Source organism: Megalops cyprinoides, chromosome 12 (assembly GCF_013368585.1).
Source record: "Megalops cyprinoides isolate fMegCyp1 chromosome 12, fMegCyp1.pri, whole genome shotgun sequence".
NCBI classification, from domain to species: domain Eukaryota; kingdom Metazoa; phylum Chordata; class Actinopteri; order Elopiformes; family Megalopidae; genus Megalops; species Megalops cyprinoides.
In genome coordinates, this window is record NC_050594.1 from 8,000,068 (window position 1) to 8,021,473 (window position 21,406).

Consider the following 21,406-nt stretch of genomic DNA (forward strand, 5'->3'; position numbering starts at 1 on the left):
CACAAACCCCTTTGCCTGATAGACCCACATGGGCTAAGCCATCACAGCGTGCCAAGGTGCACCAAAATGATCTGTGAGCGGAAATTTAAAACGTAAACCGTGTCCTCTCACCTGATAGTTTCCCTTCAGGCTGCCGATCATGTTGGAGATCTGTTTGACGAGCCCCAGGTCATGGATCAGGTTCTGTAGGTCCTGATAAAGCTGTCCTGGGCCCATGTACAGCTTGTCTATGAGGGCGAAGGGGAGTGGGAGAAGCAGATCAGTGTGTGCAAATTCATTTCGCTCTGTGTGGACACGCCTGTACATCTTTACCACCCATCTGTAACACTGAAACATCTGCTTCAGATAAGCTGGGGGCATTTTTTTGCCCATGGTTTGTTACAAGTAGTGTATCGTGGCCTCCAATGACCAATGAGACGCCCAATCAGAACATCCAATCAGATGAAAGGGAAGGGAATGTTCATGTTCAATTTTAAACAATCTTTCAAAATGCGTCAGCTTCAACGGAAAAAAACCATCTAGGTCTCGTAAGTTGAGAACTCAAATGCAGGTCAGAACTGCAATCACCCCAGGGATCAAAGGATCAATGAGCAGCCCCCAAGTTTGGAAGGGGGTCCCTGTTTCTGAAGCAGGTCTTGTATTTTCCCCCTTCCGCCTATTAAGTCGGCTTCTGTGTGTTTGTAAAAGCGAGGAACTTACCTCAAAAGCACTTTAGAAAGCGGATGAGAACTGAGGGGGTGGATGTGAAACCTCATATGGGGTACGTAAGATACATTTTAACTTGTTTTGTGTATTTGGCCTACACAGAATAAGACATATCTACCAGTATAAACAGAATAATTACAGAGTCACCTTTGAGAGGGGGTAAACCACTGACCACAAAATGTTCAGAACCAATGATTTAAGTGCTAGTTACACATACATAACTGGAGTATGAATCCAGTCTTAAATTAACATCGACATGCAGGAAAATCATACTTCCACGTTCATCAAATTTATGTGCCTTAAAGGGAAAAAAAAATCTAAATTAAAATACATTTTCAATCTTTTTGCACAAACATGGCTCCCGTCTCATTTAAACACCTTCCCTCTTTCAGATGCCTGGAGAAACTCTTCTCTACCGCAGAGTGTGAATGCGGTCTTCAGGGCAACCGCAACAGAGCAATAAAGTGGTCATTGTTAAGCAGTCCAACCAGCGTGGAACAAAAGGGCGCTTCACTTTCCACGTACGCTCCAAGCCCGGGCAGCGAAAGGCCAGACTCATCTGAGGCCTCCTTCATGATTTGCCAGCAAGCTTTTTTTTTTATTCCGAGCCAGTGGACTGTAAATTGTTCTGCACCATGTGCCGAGATGGTCAGTGATGGGAAGACCTCCGCACAGTCTTCCAAAATGCCAGCCAAAACCTCCGACACCCTGACGGACAGACAGAGACGCCCTTCTCTTCTGTGCTTGTACCCGCGCGCTGAGAATGCTTTTGCTGATTTCACAAAAGGAGGTGACTGCTGGGAAATTTGTGACCACTTAAGATTGGTAAGTAAATTTGATCCTACGTAGCCATGGCAAACCACCTACTCTCACGCTTACAAGCTATGAATCTAGAATTGGGATAACTCTAAACTGCCACCTGGCTGTTCTTCGAAAGGAGTAATTTCTCTCGCATTATAACCCAAAATATGATTTGGTTCTTATTCCTGTGAACTGAGTACTGGCACCTGTAATTTGAAAGGTTATTTAATTTACCTGACTACATATTTCTTACTAAGTTAAATGAGGGCATTTTCACATTTTTCTATTTAAAGAAAGAAAATCAAGCAAAACATATTGTCTTTTCTTGTGATAACCATGGGGATTAAAGTTGGTATTGAACACAAGGGATTGTAAGGCCAATCAACTCCAGAGTATTTGGTCGCCTGTTGTCAAGACCGGTTACAAATGAAAAAAACACATAAAAAAGTAATTTTATTTTATATTCTATTTTATGTATTATCAGTGTGTCATTAGTCTGTTTCCTTAATGGTGATATATGAAATGAAGTCTACTGTAAATAACAGCCACCCATACAGCACAGTGAAGATAAAACTTTGACTTTTAAATGCATTATAATCCAGTGCAGCCCAGTTTGCAGATTAAACATTGTGGAGCACATGCCACAGCACACAAACTGTAGGCTGCAGAGTACATGTGCCATCCATTACAGCTGCTCAGCAGATGCGCTTATCCAGAGCAACATTTTATCCACTTATACAGCTAGACATTTTACTGAGCAATCCGGGTTAAGAACCCCGCACAAGGGTACAACGGTGCCCCATCAGGGAATGCAGCTGGCAGCCTTTGGGTCATGAGTGCTTCTCCATACCATATTTCCATACTGCTGCTCATAAGGCATACGACCCACACCCTCAGCACACGCACTGCCAGGAACAGGCTGTTCAAGCCTGCCCATCCAGCCACAGGACAGCAGAGGGCGGGTTGGGGTGAGTCTGGGCGGTTCAACGTGATCGTTCTGAACAGAAGTCTTATGGAGCCAAGGTGACAGCTTCAGATGGAGGACGCACAAGGAGGTTTCTCGTCTCTCCTTTAGAGCATCACTGCTCAGCCCTTGAAAAGGAGTTGGCGTCCTCAGCCTCACGGGCAATAAACGCTACCCTCAGGGCATAAAAGACAGCTGCCGGCTTCAACCTGCCTCTTCTTGCACAGTGGTAGCAGGCAAATGCTGCTTTACAGAATACTGTGCACCCAATGTACAAACGGTCTCCTTGGACCTGCTAGTGACCAGCTATCTTTGAACACTGTCTGAGCTCAACAAGCCCGCCACAGTGGAGGAATACCTTCCCAATGGTTACGTGTTTCATGCCGTCCTTTTCTGTAATGGCACAGCACTGGGTGAAACAGTGACAAGGCCCTGAGGGACCTCATAGTCTTCATTTTTAGCAGTTTATCTGAGGACACACCTTTTCAGGCTGCTGCTTGGCTCCCCTGCACAGTTAAAGCACTTCAGTCTGTCTCCTTCTTCTGCATCACTAACAGCATTTCTTATTTAACCTTTATTCCACCGGGTAGGAAGAACCTGTTCTCTTCTATTGTTAATGATCTCGGGGGGGAGGGATTATTTGGGAATTATTTGGTCAATTAACCCCTAGGGATTACTAGATGGCCAGATTGAAAGATCCAGATTAAGACTAGCCAGAACACTGAGGAAACCCCCTAATCTTTGAAGATCCCCTAACACTTATTGCAAAGACAACAGAATCAGGACCTCAATTTTCTTATAACACTTCCGTATTCAGCATGAAACTGGTCATTACTACACTGTGCGATACACAGACACAGGTTCAGATGTGAACTGTCCTTATGTGTGGTTGTTGAGGTTTTGCCTTAGCAGCTTCGCTTAGGAGCATTTTAGTTTATGAGTCATGTTCTTTCAAAGCCTTTCAAACAGTGTGAATTCTTAAAATGTATATGAGACAGTTTTTTTATTCAAATCTGATTGGGTTTTACAAGTTTCACAGGGTGTTTTACAGACTTGGTGTAAAAAGTCCCATGGGTCACAAAGTCACAGATGGGGGAAAAGCTTTCCATTAATGGAAAAATTTCTGTGATCCACACAGAATGTCCATCTGTTTGAATGACAGCCCAGTTTAACACTGACACAGATTAACACTGATTTGCCCTTACTACGCAGGACGCCACACATTACAACACTAAGCATTTGGTGTGAAAGCTGGTAGACTAGGTGTTAATGACTGGAATCAGCTGCTTCTGTGGAATCCCAATACCTCTTCTGTTTGGACGGTCAGGTTTTTTTCCACGGTCGTACAATGGTCATTCACAATGCCCTCATGGTCTGGCCCCATAGCAACCACGGCAGCGTTCCCGACTCCTAACGAGAATTTCTGGGAACCTTTCCCCCACTTGCACTTTGATAATGACCTCATTTCCATGGAGAAGGGGACGGGACAGACTGAAGATTGAAGTGATTTTTCACTCTTCATAAACAGAGGGGATTTTCCCTCTCTAACCCATGAAAATTGACTTGACCAGACTACCCACAAACTGTTATTACAGCATCGTTTCTGAATTATACTACATTGCAGTCATACATATTCTTCCTGAGATTATATTTTGGCACCATTATGTAACTGTTCAAAAAACAGAACATGCACACAACCACTCCTAATACCTCCACTGACAGCATAAGATCAGCAAAGACACAGAATGACTTCATCATTAGAGCACAATTTGTTACAGAAAATTGGCTTGTCAAATCACATTAAAATATTCATATTTCATGATGCATCTTAATGACAGCTTTGCTGGAAGGCTATAAGGACTGATGAGCTTGTTAGGTGGAGACAATTTCAATGACTTGAATTAGGCTTTTTTATTTTTTTACTTCAGAGAGTGTCCATAAATTACAAACAGTTTTAAATCTGGTATCAGTCATACATTTTTTATAAACAAGACTTTAATAGATGTTGAAAAGGAGTGACTGATGATTGTGACATCATAGATTCTAGGCTACCTCTAGATTACCACTGGAGCAGAGCTTCTGAACACACGACCCATCCCCAGGTAACCGCCCAAATGGAGCTCATTTGCATGAACCTTGCATTTAATAAAATACATAAACCTTTTTAAACAGTACTTATAGTGTAGTGTTGAAAAAGTTTCAACAGTACACCGCAAGTGCACTCCTGTTGTAATACTTTGCGAAATATTTATTAAGTGTATATATTTAAGCATCTCAACTCTTCCAATGGACAATTCTTGCCAGTCCTCCAGAGATAGGCGACTACAGTGAATACAACAGCAGAACAGTGCTCCTCTCGTGCTGTAACCCAAGCAGGGAAATTCTATCCATATTCACACACTGTTCAAAGCAGTGGGGAAGGGTAGGGAGAAACTTAAGTGCAACGAGACACATCCTCTAAAATTGACAAAGGATTAAGCTTGCCGATACGCCATGCAGCGAGATCAAACTACAGGATCCGTTTGGGGGAAAAGGGAAAACTTCGAGACCTGCACAAAACGAGCCATTTTTTGACTTTCCATTTAGCACATTTTTTTGCTCTGTAAGAGCGATACCCGTGAAGGTAAATGTATCGCCCTCAAAAGCAACTGACTTTTCCACAAACAATCCATTCATTTCGGTTCCATTTCAACAAGGATCTTGGTAACCTGTTTTCAGATTATGAATAAAGGTATCAGTTTCTCTCTCTCTCTCTCTCTCTCTCTCTCTCTCTCTCTCTCTCTCTCTCTCTCTCTCTCTCTCTCTCTCTCTCTCTCTCTCTCTCTCTCTCTCTCTCTCTCTCTCTCTCTCTCTCTCTCTCTCTCTCTGGAATCTGGCTGGAGTCCACGTTGCAGGCATAGGCATAGGTATCTTTTCGTGGTTTGTGTGAGTTCATCCTGGCTTAATAAAGGCCTTTTTTTTTTTCTTTCTAAAAATAGGTGCCTTGGAAATTTGGAATGATTTGCTTTTCGCATAGCTATATAAAAACACACACACACACACACACACACACACATACAGAACTATGTGTGTATATATGTATACGTAGATCTGCATTTTCAGAAGTAATTGGCAAGATTTTCCTTCCTTATCATCTATATTTTAGACCTATATTTCAGGAGTCTGTTCTGTCTGCTGTGTAATCAGCTGTCTTGTGGTGGTAGACAAGGCAGGGCTGCAGACAGAGAATCTGTTGGTGGAATTATGGGGGCAGGACATGCAAGTGTGTGTTCAGCAAAAAAAAAAACAAACAAATGCTGCAGCTAGGATCCTTACCGAAAGAAGGAAACATTACACCAGCTTTAGCGTCGCTTCGCTGCCTACCGATATAACATCGTGCCAGTTTTCAAGTTGCCGCTGGTAACCTGCGAGGCTCCGAATGGGTTTCTGCCTGTATATTTACAAGATCACCTTACCCCCAAACAATCCAAAACGATTGCTTTGCTCACCCGCTGCTGGCTGTTCGGCTTCATGAGCGAAGCGTTCACCCTCAATAACCTGAACCACTCTGGCTTCAGTGGGAAGCCTTACCCATGATTAGATAGGAAGACCCACACATCCTTCTCCAAGCAACTATTAGATGAGATCCGTGACCCCATATCCCACTAAAGGCAGTCCCTCCAGACAGCAAACAGTCTCTGCATTTATGTAGCGAACTGAGAGACATTTTCATTTCAAGTCTTCTAATATAAATAGTGCTTGCACTGACTGATGGTTTGAAACTGTACATGTGTGTGTAACTTTTCAAGTTGATACTATAACAATGAATCAGAACTGCATGGCTATCTTTGCTGCCCCTTGTTGGTTAATGCCAGCAACTACACCATTCTCACAAAAGCCATGGGATACTCCATATGATTACAGGAAAATGGGTGTGACTACAGGTGTGACTATGCATGGATTGAAAAGAATAACACTGGAACACTGCCTCAGCCAGAGAGAACAAACCCTGGAAGGCAGAATTAGGGCAAAGCCAAGATGACCCTCTTCTGTAGTGGAGCTTACTAATGCTTTAAAGGAAATGTGGAGCACCACCATCTTTCTATCAGAAATGAGTAGACACTCTTCCACAATGCATTAAAGCAGTCATTAAGGCCAAAGGAAGGCCGACACACTATTCAGCTAGCCAATATACTATTCATAACCTTTGGTAAAATGGCATAATTCACTAGCAATCTTATTTTAATTTATTAACAATTTAATACCTGGCAGATCCATTTAATAGTAAGCAAAAAAATCTCAAAATTAACATAAATCACTACATGATAAACACTTTGTTACATGATTTTTCCAGTTTATGTATAATCTCTGCAATTATACTGACTATTATTTTTTTTTCTGTATTAAAATAACTGCACCCACCAAATATCATAAAAGGCCAATAATTTAAAACAATGCAAAAACATTTCTTGAGAAAAACAGCATGCAACTTCATTTAGAACTAAAATGGTAAGTATCCAGAGAGTTAGCCACTATTCATTGAAATATATTCTTCAATAGCATCAATGCCATAACAGTTGTATCTGAAATATAATCATACTGCAACACCATGTGCTTACATGTAGGTTTTAGTCAGGTAAAATCTGTGGTGCATTCCCTATCAGATACACACATCCAGGGCAGTGCCCTGAAAGCCTGGTTTTGCATAGCTGCAGTTTTCAAGCGTTTTTTTTTTTTTTTTTTGCAGCAACAGTGGAACAGTTTCCGGAAACTTCTCTGCAGCCTCGGCAGCAGGGTCCAAAAGCAGTAACATTTGTTCCCTTTAACCTGCCAGCCCCAGAGAGCAGGCTCTGGAACTGCTGGTCCTTTCTGAGCAATGCTATCCAGCCCCCCCCACCCCCCCCAGATGTGACCACCATGACAGACATCTGAGTTGGAGATGCAGTACCAGTGCAGCCTGGTTGGAAAGTATCCCCTCCCCGCCCTTCAGTGAGCCAAATCCACCTGGTTTTGAAACTAATGCTTGCAGTGGCAACCCAGCCTTTTAGTTGACTGCTTACTGTATGCACTACACTGCTGTAACGATGGCCTATTTAGGGACCATCACAAAACTGCTACCTCCCTGCCAGGTGAAAATGTTAATAGGGTGATTTCAAAGCCCAAATCAGGACAGTCAGTCAGTCAGGGCCCAGTGCGAGGACTGGATACCAGCACTGATGATTTATTATTATGGGAAAAGACACAGTTGTCAGGAGTGCTGTTTTAGGCTGAAAAACAGTAAATGTGTGAGTGCTGACCACAAATCACAGAGTCCAAACCGTACAAGATCTGTTTTTAATCAGGCCTGAAAAAGCACACCATCGGCTGCCAAAATGGGGAAACCCCGAAGGACAGAGGGAAATCAGACGCCGCAGTGCTCTGCGCTTGGAAATGGCTCTCAGACACAGGAAAACTGCTTACGTAATGCAAAGCAATACACAGCACCGTAGGCTCCGAAGTGACACACAGCCTCACACAGAGCAATACATGCTGCGTACCAGGAAAAATCTGCACGGCGCTGAATCTGCAAGAGCTAAACAAATACTGCCGTTACGAGCAGAGGAAAAACACCCGCACAAACCCTAGAACGAGGGACCGCGTGAAAACGTCAACCCTGAGACAAAAACAACCCAGCCGTAACGGGGAAGTATGAAACGTTTGGGCTCTCTGTCATGGTGTCAGAGAGAGAGAGATGGCCTTATGGGGGGGAAAAAAAGCTGCAGCAATTATCTGGGGCTCATTAATGTTTCAGAAGTGATGGACCAAGCTCCAGGGGCTGATTATTGCTCACTGCAGGAGGGGGGAGCTATTGATTTTCCTGGCGCTCAGCATCGCTCTGTGGCAACGTCACAACAACACCAGAACAACGTTCCACTAACAGCCTGGGCCGGAGGAGGTCGCAGTCACAGGAAGCCCCCACATGAACTATGGCTGCAATTTTCTCCGCTTGTGATAACCCTCATGTCCGGAAGCACAACATATCAACGAGAAAAGGTCACACTGCTGCTGGCAAATACATTTCCAGGAAAGTGTCTTTTCCATATTCGTTCTCGTTGGTAAGGAACTGTAGCTTGTAGGCAAACAGGCACACTACACCAGGCATGTTAGAACACGGACCCAGAACATGGACTTCTGACTTCAGAAATGTAGAAGCACCCAGAGATCTCTGACTCCCATGACAGAAACAATCACAAAGCACACCATGAAGAAATATTAAGAATATTTTTAATATTGGTTTGGACGGTTATCACAAAGTGAACCATCAAGAAACATATAGTTGTATTTAAACTTACATTTACATGTTTGTTTTGTGTGGTGGGAGGGGGGCTAGATTTTAAATATTGCAACATGCAACATGAAAATCATGTCGGTTACAATAGTTAATAACTTTCCACATGGAGAGTAACAGACCTGAATTTGTGTGGGGCTCAGCCTACCACTGAACTGAAAGAACATGTTTCATAGTGCACTTAACAAAAGATGTGATTGTACTGAAAACAAATTCTGTGGTCAGATTTCAGAGACACTGATATACCATTTTCTTTTCATGGTCTGTTTTGCGACAAACATTGTGTAAATCGTGTGCAAAGAGCAGTTTATCAACACTGTAAATCTCGTATCCGGCATCTTTCGCTGGTTTTGGAAATGGAACAAACATCCGCAGTCTGCTTTAAAAGCATCTGCTCTCCCAACCCCAAACATGTGGGTATTGTTACAAAGCTTAAACCTTGGCCTAATACCAAAGTGGCCACAGGCTGTATTAAAATGAGATACAATCATACTCGCTCACTCTCGAACACAAACTAGGTTTGACGTTTCAGGATGTCCAAATCAGATCATCCTATCCTAAGAAAGCGCACTCATAAATCAATGGCTATCACAGGCAGCACCCCAATTATCTGCCATCACCTTTGTGGACTTCGGTGGGCACTGATGAGGCAGCAGAAATTCCCCTTCAGATCAGACTATACTGGCCTGAGACTCTGCATGAAACACTCTGGAATCAGTGACACCACCTCCCTGTGCAGGCCGACACCTTTACCTTGGCCCCATGCCCTGAGCATGGCTTGTGTGTGTGTGTGCACCGTTAACCAATCACAGAGCTCAGTGAGTTTGACACGGCAAACAGGGTGGGACTTACTTGGCCGGGCATTGATGACCACGTTCTCCCCGGAGTGCGGGGCGAGGAAACGGCCGCTGTCCCCGGCCTCCTCGCTGGAGCCGAACTCCACCACGTCCACCAGGCTCAGCGGGACGCTCCACTTCAGCAGCAGCTTTTGCCCTGGGGCGGCGCCCCCGCTGCCCTCCTGACTACCCCTGCGGGGGCGGGGGGGCAACAAGGATGGGTATAAAGTAAGGACACGCAGACATTACATTGCATTACATTACGTTACATAACATTACACTACATTACATGCATTTAGGAGATGCTCTTATCCGAAGTGACTTCCAGCACAATAGAACATAGATAGAACATCCATTCAAGTTTAATGAGCAACAGTATCAGAGCAGGCTCACAACACTCCCAGATCAGTGAGTGTGAGCGTAACACCATTCAAGCCCTACCACAAGTTAACTTGAGCAATCTCACTAGGCAACGGAAGCCAGGTACACTAGCATACATCACTTACTGGAACACAGAATCCAAAATACGTCACAATACTACACATAAAATAAGCAGCAAATACTAGAGATAGCAGGTGTTAGGGGGCGGGCATTGAGATGGGGCTTTGGGAACACGCACATTTCAACCCCTGAGGACACACCCCTGCTGCTGGCCTGACTGTACCTGTAGAGGGGTATAAGGTGTACACTGACAGAAAAAAGGCAAACACAGCCACACTTCTGCCCCAGAACACAGGGGATTTGCAGTGTAAGACCTACTTGTCGATATGGAATGGGCCTGGCACATGTGCTAACCTTTACCAGGCCGTGTCGGTGTAACTGTGAATAGTTTTATATCATTGGAGAGTTTGTACCATCTTGCCCAGGATCTCACCGAATGTTAGCTGTGGCACACATCAGCACGTCATTGAGCAGGAAGAGCCGTCTCTCCTTGGTCTTGACAATCTCCCCACGGTCATTGTACACGGTCTCCACCATGTCGTCAGAGCGGATCAGGTATCGGCTACCACTGCTCAGGAGCTGAGAGGGGTCAGGAGTGGACAGTTTAGGGGCCGATCCCCTGGAGTCAACCTTCAGTTTGAAACCAAAGCATAGTAGCTATGTTCAAGGTCGTTTTGAGGGGTATGCTTTGTGGTCTGTATATCAAATGGACTGAAATTTTGAACAGTTTCAGCTTCACGTGTTCAGTTTTTCACTTTTCAGCAGCCCACCCCAGTGACTCGCAAAGCAGTGTCGACAGTTTGTCTGTTGTAATTTTAAACAGTTATTTTTTATCAACAATAGGCAATAATGACTGTTTGGTCAGTAAGTGAACTGTTGTTGCCAAGATTAAACACTAGATCAGATAACGGGAAACTACTTTTCAAGAACACTGAGCTTCTCAGCCAACAGGAACTACACCCACACACACGGCCGAATAGTAGACCCTGGCTGCACAGTAAATTGTTCCTTCTACTGACTCCAGTAGGGGGCAATGCTGAGACCTCTTGCTATACCTTGTTGAGGTAGCGCTCGTTCATGGCCTTGGCGATGTGCTTGATCTCGCAGCGCTGGTCGGCCTCTCTCTTTGTCTCGTTGAGCTTCTCGGCGAGCGTCTCCAGCTCGGTCAGGGCCATCTGAAGTGGCAGTCTGTCCGCATGGCCAATGGGGGTGTTCTTCAGCATGTCCTGAAACGGGGTGATATCCAACATGACGTTTTGATTGTTATCTTATGATCATACCACCGCGAAACCCCACTGGTTTGGCATTATGTTGACAGGGCCTAGGAGGAACACAGGAGACTGCATGGCACTGGCTGGTTTTGTGAACTTAATCTTGTGAGTTCCTGCAAGCTTGTGGGTTCATACAATCAATCCTGTCATGCTAAAGCTGGTAAAATGATACCCACAACCCCTCTTCTTGGCACTCAGCATTAAAAGAGCTGGACTGTAAGCAATAGCTCTTAAGATTGACTAGGTTCTTGTCTAGGAGAGACACTCTAACATCAAGCTGCCACTTACATTCAACTGATCTGAGAGATAAACCTAGGCTCTTTAAGATACTGACAAAATCAATAGTCATTTTCTGCAGTAAATTCTAAATCAAAGTGGAGTTAATCAGAGATATTGTTATTCACAGTTTATCACTTCACATAATATAACCATGTACGAAATCAGAACTATGAATGAAAATAATTATTTTTGTCCACACCACAGTGCTAACCTGCATTCTCACACTTTCATAGCCTGCATTCTCCTATTTTCACCACTGAGATTGTGGGACGCCTCATCTCTGGTTTATGAGTACAGGGCGCCCTCTGTTGGTTAATTCTATTTAGTTAAATAGAGAGAACTCCATCGCTGCATGCCAACTAAAGCACTCATTTGGTTAATTGACCCACTTTTTAAAATTTAAACTCAATCCAAACAAATTCAAGTAAATTCAGTAACTCGGTCTTTTGCCAAGGAAACAGAGTTCACACAGCTTGGATGACAACTATAAGAGATACTGCTGAATAGGCCTGCCAGACATGGCAGCCTTACCTCTCAACACTTCTTGCTGCTGCAATATCACATCATGTGATTTTCTGTTCTTTTGTGCCGGAAGTTGCTCTGGATAAGAGTGTCTGCCAAATGAATGTAATGTAATGTAATTTTCTCTTTAAAGGCCGGGCATCGGTTTGAGGCAGGGAGTCAGGAGAACCAATGTACTGGCATGCACCAGGTGAGTCCCCCTGGTGGTGAAAGCATACCTGAAGGAGCAGGATGAATTGTGGGAATCGCTGGATGGGCTTCATCATCAGCCCGTAGAGCGTGACACGGTCACTGCTGCTGTCCTGGCAGTGCTGAGGGAGGGGGCGGGTGGGGGGGGAGGAGAGAGACATGGGAACATTCAGTGACTGAATCATCACAGCGCTGACCACATTCTCCATCTTACAGCTGTCATCCGTGTAACTGATGCGTTTCAGTCACAGATCTCCCTTACAGGATTTTAGATTGTTCCAGTTCAGCTTTGCCCATCAGGCATTATAGAGGACAACCTCGCCATTCATGGGAAATCCACAAATGCTGAACCATACTGATAACAGCATTACAGGGGATTTGCTCCCAACAGAAAAATATACATGTAATGTAATATAATGGAGAAAAACAAGTATATATATATTTACATATGCTTATTTAGGTGATGATGCCATAAATATGTGTAATATGTAAAATAAATATGAGTGTAGGTGTTAATGCTGCACTCTGTGATCCAGGAACAGAAAGTGAAACTGGGAACAGCAGCTGTTGGCTGGCGCAACTGCTTGTGCGTTTCGCTGTTAGATGCACACACGTCCTTCTCAGGGATCCCTCGAACCCTCCCACCGAGCCCGGGCTCTGTCCAGCGTCACTCACTTTGAGGAATTCCACGAATGTGGGCTTGGAGGCGCACGTCTTCTTCAGTACTCCCATGGCCGTGCTGAAATTGTTCACGTACTCGCTGTACGCATCCAGCACCATGGACTTGGAGAACTGAACAGATGGGGAGGAGGGGAAGACACAGAACAAACAAACAAACAAACAAAAAAATCAGCCATCAGATGTTATTAGTGCAAGTGGAGATACAGACACACACATGTACAGAAAGGTATGTTGCCTGGAATACACACAGGGAGGTCTGGTGGCAGGGTGTGTGTAGGGCATTGTGATCTGTACCGTATGACAGAGGAGCAATAGCTGGGACTCAGAAAAGCAAACAGGGACAGACCACTGTCATGCCCTTTGTGTGGGTCACATGTGTGTAAGTGCCTGTCTGTGCAGCAGGAGTCAGGCTGAAGCAGCAGCTCCTCAGGCCTAACAATAGCAACCAGGAGAAGGAGGGGGGGACGCCTGTCACTTCTGCAACAGACGGTCTTTGTTCGGGGATGTCTGCATTGTGAGGCAGTGGACACTCGAGGGTCGAGCGCATCTGGAATCTTCACTGTGAGGAAGCACAGCTGTGTGGGAGCTCCGAAGGAGAGGGGGGTCCAGTGAGTAAACAACCACTGTATTAAGCCTGCCGTGAGACTAGCAACCCCTGTCTGGTACCGCTGCTCACCCCCACCACCCCCCACCAGCTCTCCGGGGGGGGGGGGGGGGGGTTTACCCACCGCCCTCAACGACTCACCGAGGCCACGAAGACGTCCCCGATCATCTCAGAGGCGTCCCACTCGGCCACCCGGCTGGCCAGCGCGATCTGGAACAGGGCGTGGCACTGCAGGATTTCCCGCACCCGGTAGAAGGTCATCTTCAGCTTCCTGTCGCTCAGCAGCCGGGGGTCCATCTCCAACAGCGGCTTCTCGTATTGCTGAGAGGAGACGAGGGAAAAAGGAGGGGGGAAACGTGAAAAGAGGAGAGAGAAATAAAGGGAGAGAGACAGAGAGAGAAAGGGCAGGAAGACAGACAGAGGGTGAAGAGAGGAAGAGAAAGAAGGAGAAAAAGAGAGTACAAAGAGAGAGGGGAAAAGAAGAGGAAGAGAGAAGGGGAGAGAGCAAATGAGCAAAAAAGGAGGAAGAAAGAAAGACAGAGAGAGACCATGTGGAAAAAAACAAGGAAGTGAGAGGGGATCATGGCGTGTTATGTTATTTCTATATTCCTCAAGTAAAGATACCTTAATCTAAATGATCTTACCTCTAAAATGCGCTTCAGTGCATCTAGATAATTCTTTTCACTTTCTAATATTGATTCCAATATGCATCTCCTCACCACCTGTTGATAGAAACAATGACACAAAAACATCACGTAAGGAGTGGATCAATTTCTCGTTTCCTTCTTTCCTTGAGCTTGACTGTAACCAACCCTACACTAGAGGATTTACTGCAGTTTTTAGGCCCATCCTCTGCCTAAATACAGATGCAGTGATATTCCTGTGTATGTATCTTATTGCGAGAACAACCCAGAGGTTGTGCAGAGCAGATCTACGAATTTGTCACAGATCAGTATTTGCGCTGTTGTACCCTGAAATTCTACAGTAAAAACATCTAGAATCACCGACAGAACATGTGACAAGCACAGTATAACAGTTTAAGATGTGTAACAAGTACAGTGTAGCATTTAAAGTGTAGGTTGTTGTGATGGATGAATGGTACCTGCTGTTGTGTCAGACCCTCTGGCATGGGGCACAGCACTGGCTCCACATTGAAACACTCCACCTCAATGAAGAGGTCACCTTCCTCCTCCAGACAGGACGACTTCCTCTCTGTGCCACAGGGGAGAGAGACAAGAGAATTGCTTCAGAGCAGTGCTTCAAAACACACATGCATGCATAGACACATATGCAAATGAATTGATACACACACATGCACTCTCTCTCTCCTACAAACACAAACACACACACACACACACTATACATACATATGTATCATTCACACACACACGCATGCATATATGCACACACCAGCCTCACACATGCCTGTGATCCTCTTACCTGCACAGAAGGATTTCGTTTTGATTAGTGATCGGCCTTTTTTCACCACAGCTTTGGTCTTCTCCAGACCGTCTTTGGTTCCCTCTTTCGCTGCCTTCACCAGTTTTTGCATCTTATTCAAAAAAAATTAAATACATGATTTAAAAGAATACTCACACATTCACATTGAGAAAGTACACTAGAATTACACAAAGAAGACAAAAGAGGACAAGTCAAACTCAGCGATGTGGAAACAGAAGACAGAAATTGAGGAAGATGGCACATTGTATAGATGCAGGACCCTGAATGATGCAGGATAGATGCAGGACCCTCTATGCAACCATATCTGAGCAGAGCAGGGTTTGTGGTCAGGTTAACACCCTCTCATACAATGTGCGTGTTGGTACAGGGCATCTGTAATCTGTATACAAACTAAATTTTTTGGAGGAAGTGGTCTTGTGATTTTGTCAAGTCTGCCATCTTTCTGCCTGATTGGCTATCAGTAAGTTAGAGTTCATGACTAGCTAGCTTCTACAACTATCCAGTTTTTTTGTATGACTCTGAGATGCTTCTGAAAGCAAATAAGCCACCTGTGGACACATCATAAAAGGGATGTGCCATCAAAGGGGAAGAGGAGGCACAGAACAGTATCTCTGAAACACAGAAGAACTGGTATAAAAAGGCAAGAAAAAGTCTGCAGGAGGGTCGTCCATCGCAGCTGACCACAGACGGTGGTCATGTGAAATGGAAGCATATCCTCCTACTGCTGACAGTGCAGAGAAGACAGAGGGGAAATGAGGTAAGCTCTGCATTGGGCCCTGAGCCATCAGATCATGAGACGGCCAGGTTTGCTTCGTCTGAACCAAACTGACAGTTTAACAGTCCGCCTTCATGGCCATACGGTCTCACACTGACCCACAGAAGCAGAAGAAAGCTAATCGGCCGGGTAACTTTATCACTCTGTGACAAGCTGAGGGGAGGATGTGGTGATTAGTTTGCTGAAACACTTTCAGATAACGGAAAAAAAGCACTTTGTGTATTTCGTATGCATTTTTCCAGTGCAGGCTTATCTCCAGGCAGCGATCTCACTCTCAGGTCGAATCAATCATTCACAAATATAAAGACGCATGGAGATGGAGCCAGCTTGCTAAAAGCTGACAGTTCAAAGAGTCAGGCATGGATGCATTCCAACTTCAGTGTAAACTTTTAAAAATTGGTAAGTTTAGGAGTAATCAAAACTGTATGGCATGGCCTTGGGATGATGCATGATTAAAGAATTCAAAATGTGAGAGCTGCTGAATCTAGAATTAGAATTAGAATTGTGCATGGAATTGGAATAGTTCTAATTAGAATTGGAATTTAATCAGAGCAAGCGTGTCTGACTCTACAGAACGCCGTGGTTCTAATGCAAAACAAGACAGTCTTTACATACTTTAGTCACCATGACGCCAGCCCACCACCAGCCATCCTAATCTCAACAATCTCTTTGGTGTTACCACATTACTAACACATGCTGCACGGTACCGTGCTCCCGATAAGAAGCCCTCAGCTTATCTGTCTGCATCAGGGCGGGTGTTTAGGTTACGCTGCAAAGGCTGTTTGGGCTGGTGTGGGGCAGGGGTGACGTCTTCACTCGATTTACCTTCTGCTCCTGTTTCTGTCTTATCTGCTGCAGCTCTACCGTCCCCACTGCGTTTGCCATGAGATCTTTCACCTTTTTCTCATAGTGCTCTTTCAACCGCGTCAGATCTTGAGAGAGCTAGACAAGAGCAAAGCAAGCATTACCGGGGGGTGTCCTTTTCGGGAAGAAGCACAGCCAAAGGAAACCCCCTTCCTCCCCCCACCCCCACCCCCACCCCCTCTCACGCATGCCGTATTCCTCAGTGTCAAGCGGTTTCTTTTTACAGCCAGCAGAATTATAATGCCAGGACTTTCCTGGTTTATAATCCTAAGTGCCGGGAAGGAACCCATATTAAACAGCAGGGCCTTCCGCTCGAAGCCGCAGCAGTGTAGTGTACAGCAGTGTAGTGCAGGGGGTAAGCATAAGATCTTGCAACCCAAAGGTTGCCAGCTCGATTCCCCTCGAGACCAGTGTCATTGAGCCCTTGGGCAAGGCACTTAACCTGATTTGCCTTGCTAAATATTGTAAAATATGCAAGCTGCTCTGGATAAGAGCATCTGGTAAGCAAATCTGCTAAGCAAATATAATGTAGAGCCAAACCCGTGAAGGCGTGTTCAACAGTGCTGAAGCCACGATTCTGCATTGAATGGTAGCCAAAATCAAGAGACACTCCTTCCATTTGCTATTTGACTTATTCACTTCCTTTTCAAAACTGAGTGACATTTTCTGATACTTCAGAGATGGTGGTATTGTTTGGCTTTGTGTTTTTATACTTAAATGTATAACACACTTCCACATAATATATATTGTTTTCTATTTTCAGTTCTACATAGATAGATTCGCTTCTAATTGACTGTAGAGGCGAAATGTAACATTCAGTCAGAGCGAGTAAAAACTGAGAAATGAAAGTGCATTCTGTGACCCTGAGGTGATTTTAGGTACTTTGTTTCCATACCCAATAGACCTTAAGGTAAGGAACAACTTTAAAATACAGGTATTCTCATTTTAGGGGTCCCCCTTAGCATCTGTAGGGCTGAGATAGACTGTTCTATCCTTGCAGCAAACACACACACACACACACAACATACATACATATCTCTCTGTCTCTCACACACGCGCGCACACACACACACACACACACACACACACACACACACACACACACACACAAATGAAGCACGTCACACACGTGGGTCTTGCCCCGCGGGGTCCTCCCCCTCATGAAGGCGTCTGGGAGCCCGTTCTTGCCCGAGCCCTCCCCATCGCTGTGCTCGTCGTAGCTCTCGAACTCGCTGGAGCTCCAGCCGTTATCCAGGGAGCTGCTGCCCCCGTCCTCCCCCAGCTCCACGTCATCGTAGATCATCTCCTCAGCATCTGAGGGGAACAGCGTACCAGTATTACCAACCTCTGCTGACCACACCATTCTTATACAGTATATGCATATTACTGCTGGGGTAATTCATGGACATTATATGCGAATTACTAATCCTTGCTTACCTACCCATGAGTAGTACATAAACACGTATGTGCATTATATGGGTATTACCTGATCATGCATGTACATTATATGAGTATTCCATGACTATGCATGGACATTGTATAGGTATTACTAATCTGTACAGGTATTACTGACCTGATCATACATGCATGTCTATGTTACACTAACAGTATACCTAACATGATAATGTTTTTGTAATGCTGTGTCAAGAGCAGTGTTGCATTAAAAGCCTGTATCTCCAAAGGCACTGGAGAAAAAGTTATTTAGAAATTTGGAGGGGGACAGCTTTTTCACAAGATTGCATGTGTGTTTTGAGTAAACCTCATTAGTCTCAAAGTCAGGTAGCATTTACAGTACATAGATCAAAGCTTTCTTATTGTGTAAACAATGGCAATAATGTAGATACAAGGATTGCCATGATGCTGGCCACATATGCATATGTTAAATACCTGACAACTGTGTTCATAATGTTGTTGACAATGGTCACAATAGCTCAATAGCACAATAGCTAGATCTGTACATTTATCATGCCTCAAACAGAAAACCAACCACAAAATATTCTCTGGATAAAAGGATCATAAATGAAATTAATGGAAGCAAATCTGAGTCTGAAACACAGAACTGCCAAAAGACCAACACCCAGTATGTGCAAGTACATGTACTAAAAATAACTGAATATTCAACTAAAATGAGAGGCAGCACCAACCGGTATTAGAATCCGAGTTCTCCCTGGGAACGTCATCATAAATAACTTCATCTGGACCTGAAGAACCACATCAAAAAAGTCTCAGGATTTACATATTAGAAAGCACACTTCACAAAGCTCTTCCTGATTAGAGGCGCTGACAGCCAAAGGGACACAGTGACAGATGCAGTCGCTCAAAAATGAAACGGGAAGGAAACATCTGGGAATTAGCGTGTAGGAGGAGAAAACAAGAGTTTCTCTGTAACTTCAGTAATCTGTGGCATGTTTACTAGACACGCTTTCAAAGTGATACTCATTCATATCAACTGATTTACCCAGCACCTCATTTGAACCTTATTCCACAATAGTTAATTATTCCGTTTTTCAACTTCTAACAAAAACAATGTCATAGATTTACCAAAGGAAGATTTTTCCAAATAGCTAACATTCAGACGAAATACTGTCAGAAAGTAATCTACAGAAAAACAAAAAATGATTTTTTTCCCCACTCTGATGGCCTTAGAAGAGGGTTTTTAAGTGATTTTTAAATGTGAGACTCTTTCATTCTAAATTAGAAATCTGTTTCTAAAAGGAGACTCCATTTCACGGTTGCTACATCAGTTTCATTATCGTTTCAAGGAAGAACTGTTGCGCAACTTTGTGTCATGCAGACAGACTTCACACTCTTTTTCTGACACTTTTCATTCTTAAAGCACCTACTTTCCATCCAGGCTGTGTTCGCAGGGTCCGCCACCCACTTAGACAGGGCGTCTTCTTCTCTAATGACAGGATGTTCTTCACTAAAGACACTAAAGCAACAGATTAGTGTTTTACAGATGCAGTGAGGAGTAATCTGTGTGTAGTTATGCCACTTCATCACAAACACTATTGCAGATTTTCTAATGCATAAACATTAATATCATATTAGTATCAATGTATGCAAGCTACTGACTGAATGCATATGTGATGCTGCAATACAATACTCTTTACTTTATGACGCTCTTATTGAGCCTTAAAGGTGATATTTTAATCACATTGTAAATCACATAAATCATGTAAAACACATAAACCTATAGACTTCTAACACCAAAATAACACTAAAATACCCTTAAACATAACGTAGATATTCACCATTTTGGTGACAGTCTAGATATTGCAAGGAAAACTGCTACTTTCTTCCACAAGTCTGATGTGGAGTTTAAATGGGATGCATTTATCAGGTGTGCCACTCACCCGTCAGCTGAGGCGTTACATGGTCTAACCATCGTGACTGTGGAGAAAAAGGGAAAGTCAGAAAAAGAAAAGGGGGGAGTCAGAAATTTATTGTGACATTCACTGAAAGGACACATATTCCCCTGTCTGAACCACAGACATAGCAGTCGGTCATGGACCTAGTCAACCACCAGGAGGCAATCATGATCTAGTGTGACCGGATGAGAGCTTTTCCCCATTTGCATCCACAGAAACAGATACCAACACACTGAACAATGTCAGTAGCAATACAAGACACCAGGAAAAAAATGCTGATAAGAAAGCAAAATTCAAATTTGCATCCGAGGACAATGCTTTTACTGAATGGCTATAACATGAGATGCATTTTATTTTTTGTCCTAGTATTACATCTCTGTGAGGCGTTGGTGATCCGCTTAAAGATAGAGATTGATTGGTTTCTGACCCTTCTATCTAAAAGGCGATCCAGACAGTGCCTTTGTCACTTGTTCATCCAGAGACAACCATGAATGTCTGCCTTGTTTGTCCCTCTCTGTCTATTCTGTCAAATGGATTTCCCAAGCTCCCAATTCACAGCTGAAAATGGCTCTATTTAGCTTGTATCAGCCTCTGTACTAACCACCATATTGGGAATGGCAAACTAGCAATGCACTGTGATACAGTTATTGTAATCAAATGTTATTACTGTAATAAACATGTATTTCTACATTTAAAACAGTTTGATCAAAAAGTTTCATCTAAGCCCAATACCAGACACTTGGCTTCCAGTACTGTGTGCAAATATAGTATAAAGGTTTTTCCATCAAATACGTTGATTCTTTCATCTTATAGCCCTGCCGCCTTTACAAAATTTGGTTGCTGCTCTGAACTGTGAAAATGCATAAAAATCTGTAAAGAGTCATTTCAGGAATTACATGTTTACAGAAATCTTAAACTTCAAACACATATACTACACACACCTTAAACATTATGCATGTTCTCTTTAAACATGATGCTTCAAGAAAACAAAGCTAAGCTCATCAAAGAGATCTTGGCCAGCTGAAAGACATGCAGCCACATTTCCTCTCCTTCTCAGCTGAAAGGTATATTGTATATTTCAGTTAATGGCAGTAAGGTGAAATATACAGCTCTACAGAAACGAAGAAAGCACTCAATGCCATCTGACTCAAAAAATTCTGAAAGAAAAAGAAGGTGGTCACCACTGATTAATGGCTTCACTAAGAGTTGACTATGTACAATGCAAAAGTAATGCAGTTGACAGATTTCCCACTATACAATACAGCTGGTAAAATGCCTGTCTGCCCAGGAACGAAGCATACATCAACTGCAGAAGCCCCATCACACTGTTTTCAA

At 43.8% G+C, this 21,406-nt stretch overlaps 1 protein-coding gene across 1 annotated transcript in view; it reads right to left on the minus strand.

The window, feature by feature from the left end:
• The window catches only part of arhgef10 (Rho guanine nucleotide exchange factor (GEF) 10), a 48,182-nt gene extending 28,094 nt beyond the window's left edge, over positions 1-20,088 (minus strand). The window contains exons 1-14 of the mRNA XM_036541935.1: positions 20,057-20,088; positions 19,544-19,632; positions 18,845-18,901; positions 17,830-18,014; positions 15,041-15,152; positions 14,703-14,812; positions 14,245-14,322; positions 13,742-13,921; positions 12,991-13,107; positions 12,345-12,437; positions 11,110-11,280; positions 10,488-10,633; positions 9,630-9,805; positions 112-227 (exon numbers count right to left, since the gene is read on the minus strand). Coding sequence (XP_036397828.1) covers positions 112-227; positions 9,630-9,805; positions 10,488-10,633; positions 11,110-11,280; positions 12,345-12,437; positions 12,991-13,107; positions 13,742-13,921; positions 14,245-14,322; positions 14,703-14,812; positions 15,041-15,152; positions 17,830-18,014; positions 18,845-18,901; positions 19,544-19,632; positions 20,057-20,088 — 1,662 coding nt within the window. The remainder of the gene's footprint in view (positions 1-111; positions 228-9,629; positions 9,806-10,487; positions 10,634-11,109; positions 11,281-12,344; positions 12,438-12,990; positions 13,108-13,741; positions 13,922-14,244; positions 14,323-14,702; positions 14,813-15,040; positions 15,153-17,829; positions 18,015-18,844; positions 18,902-19,543; positions 19,633-20,056) is intronic.
• Positions 20,089-21,406: the final 1,318 nt, after the last annotated feature.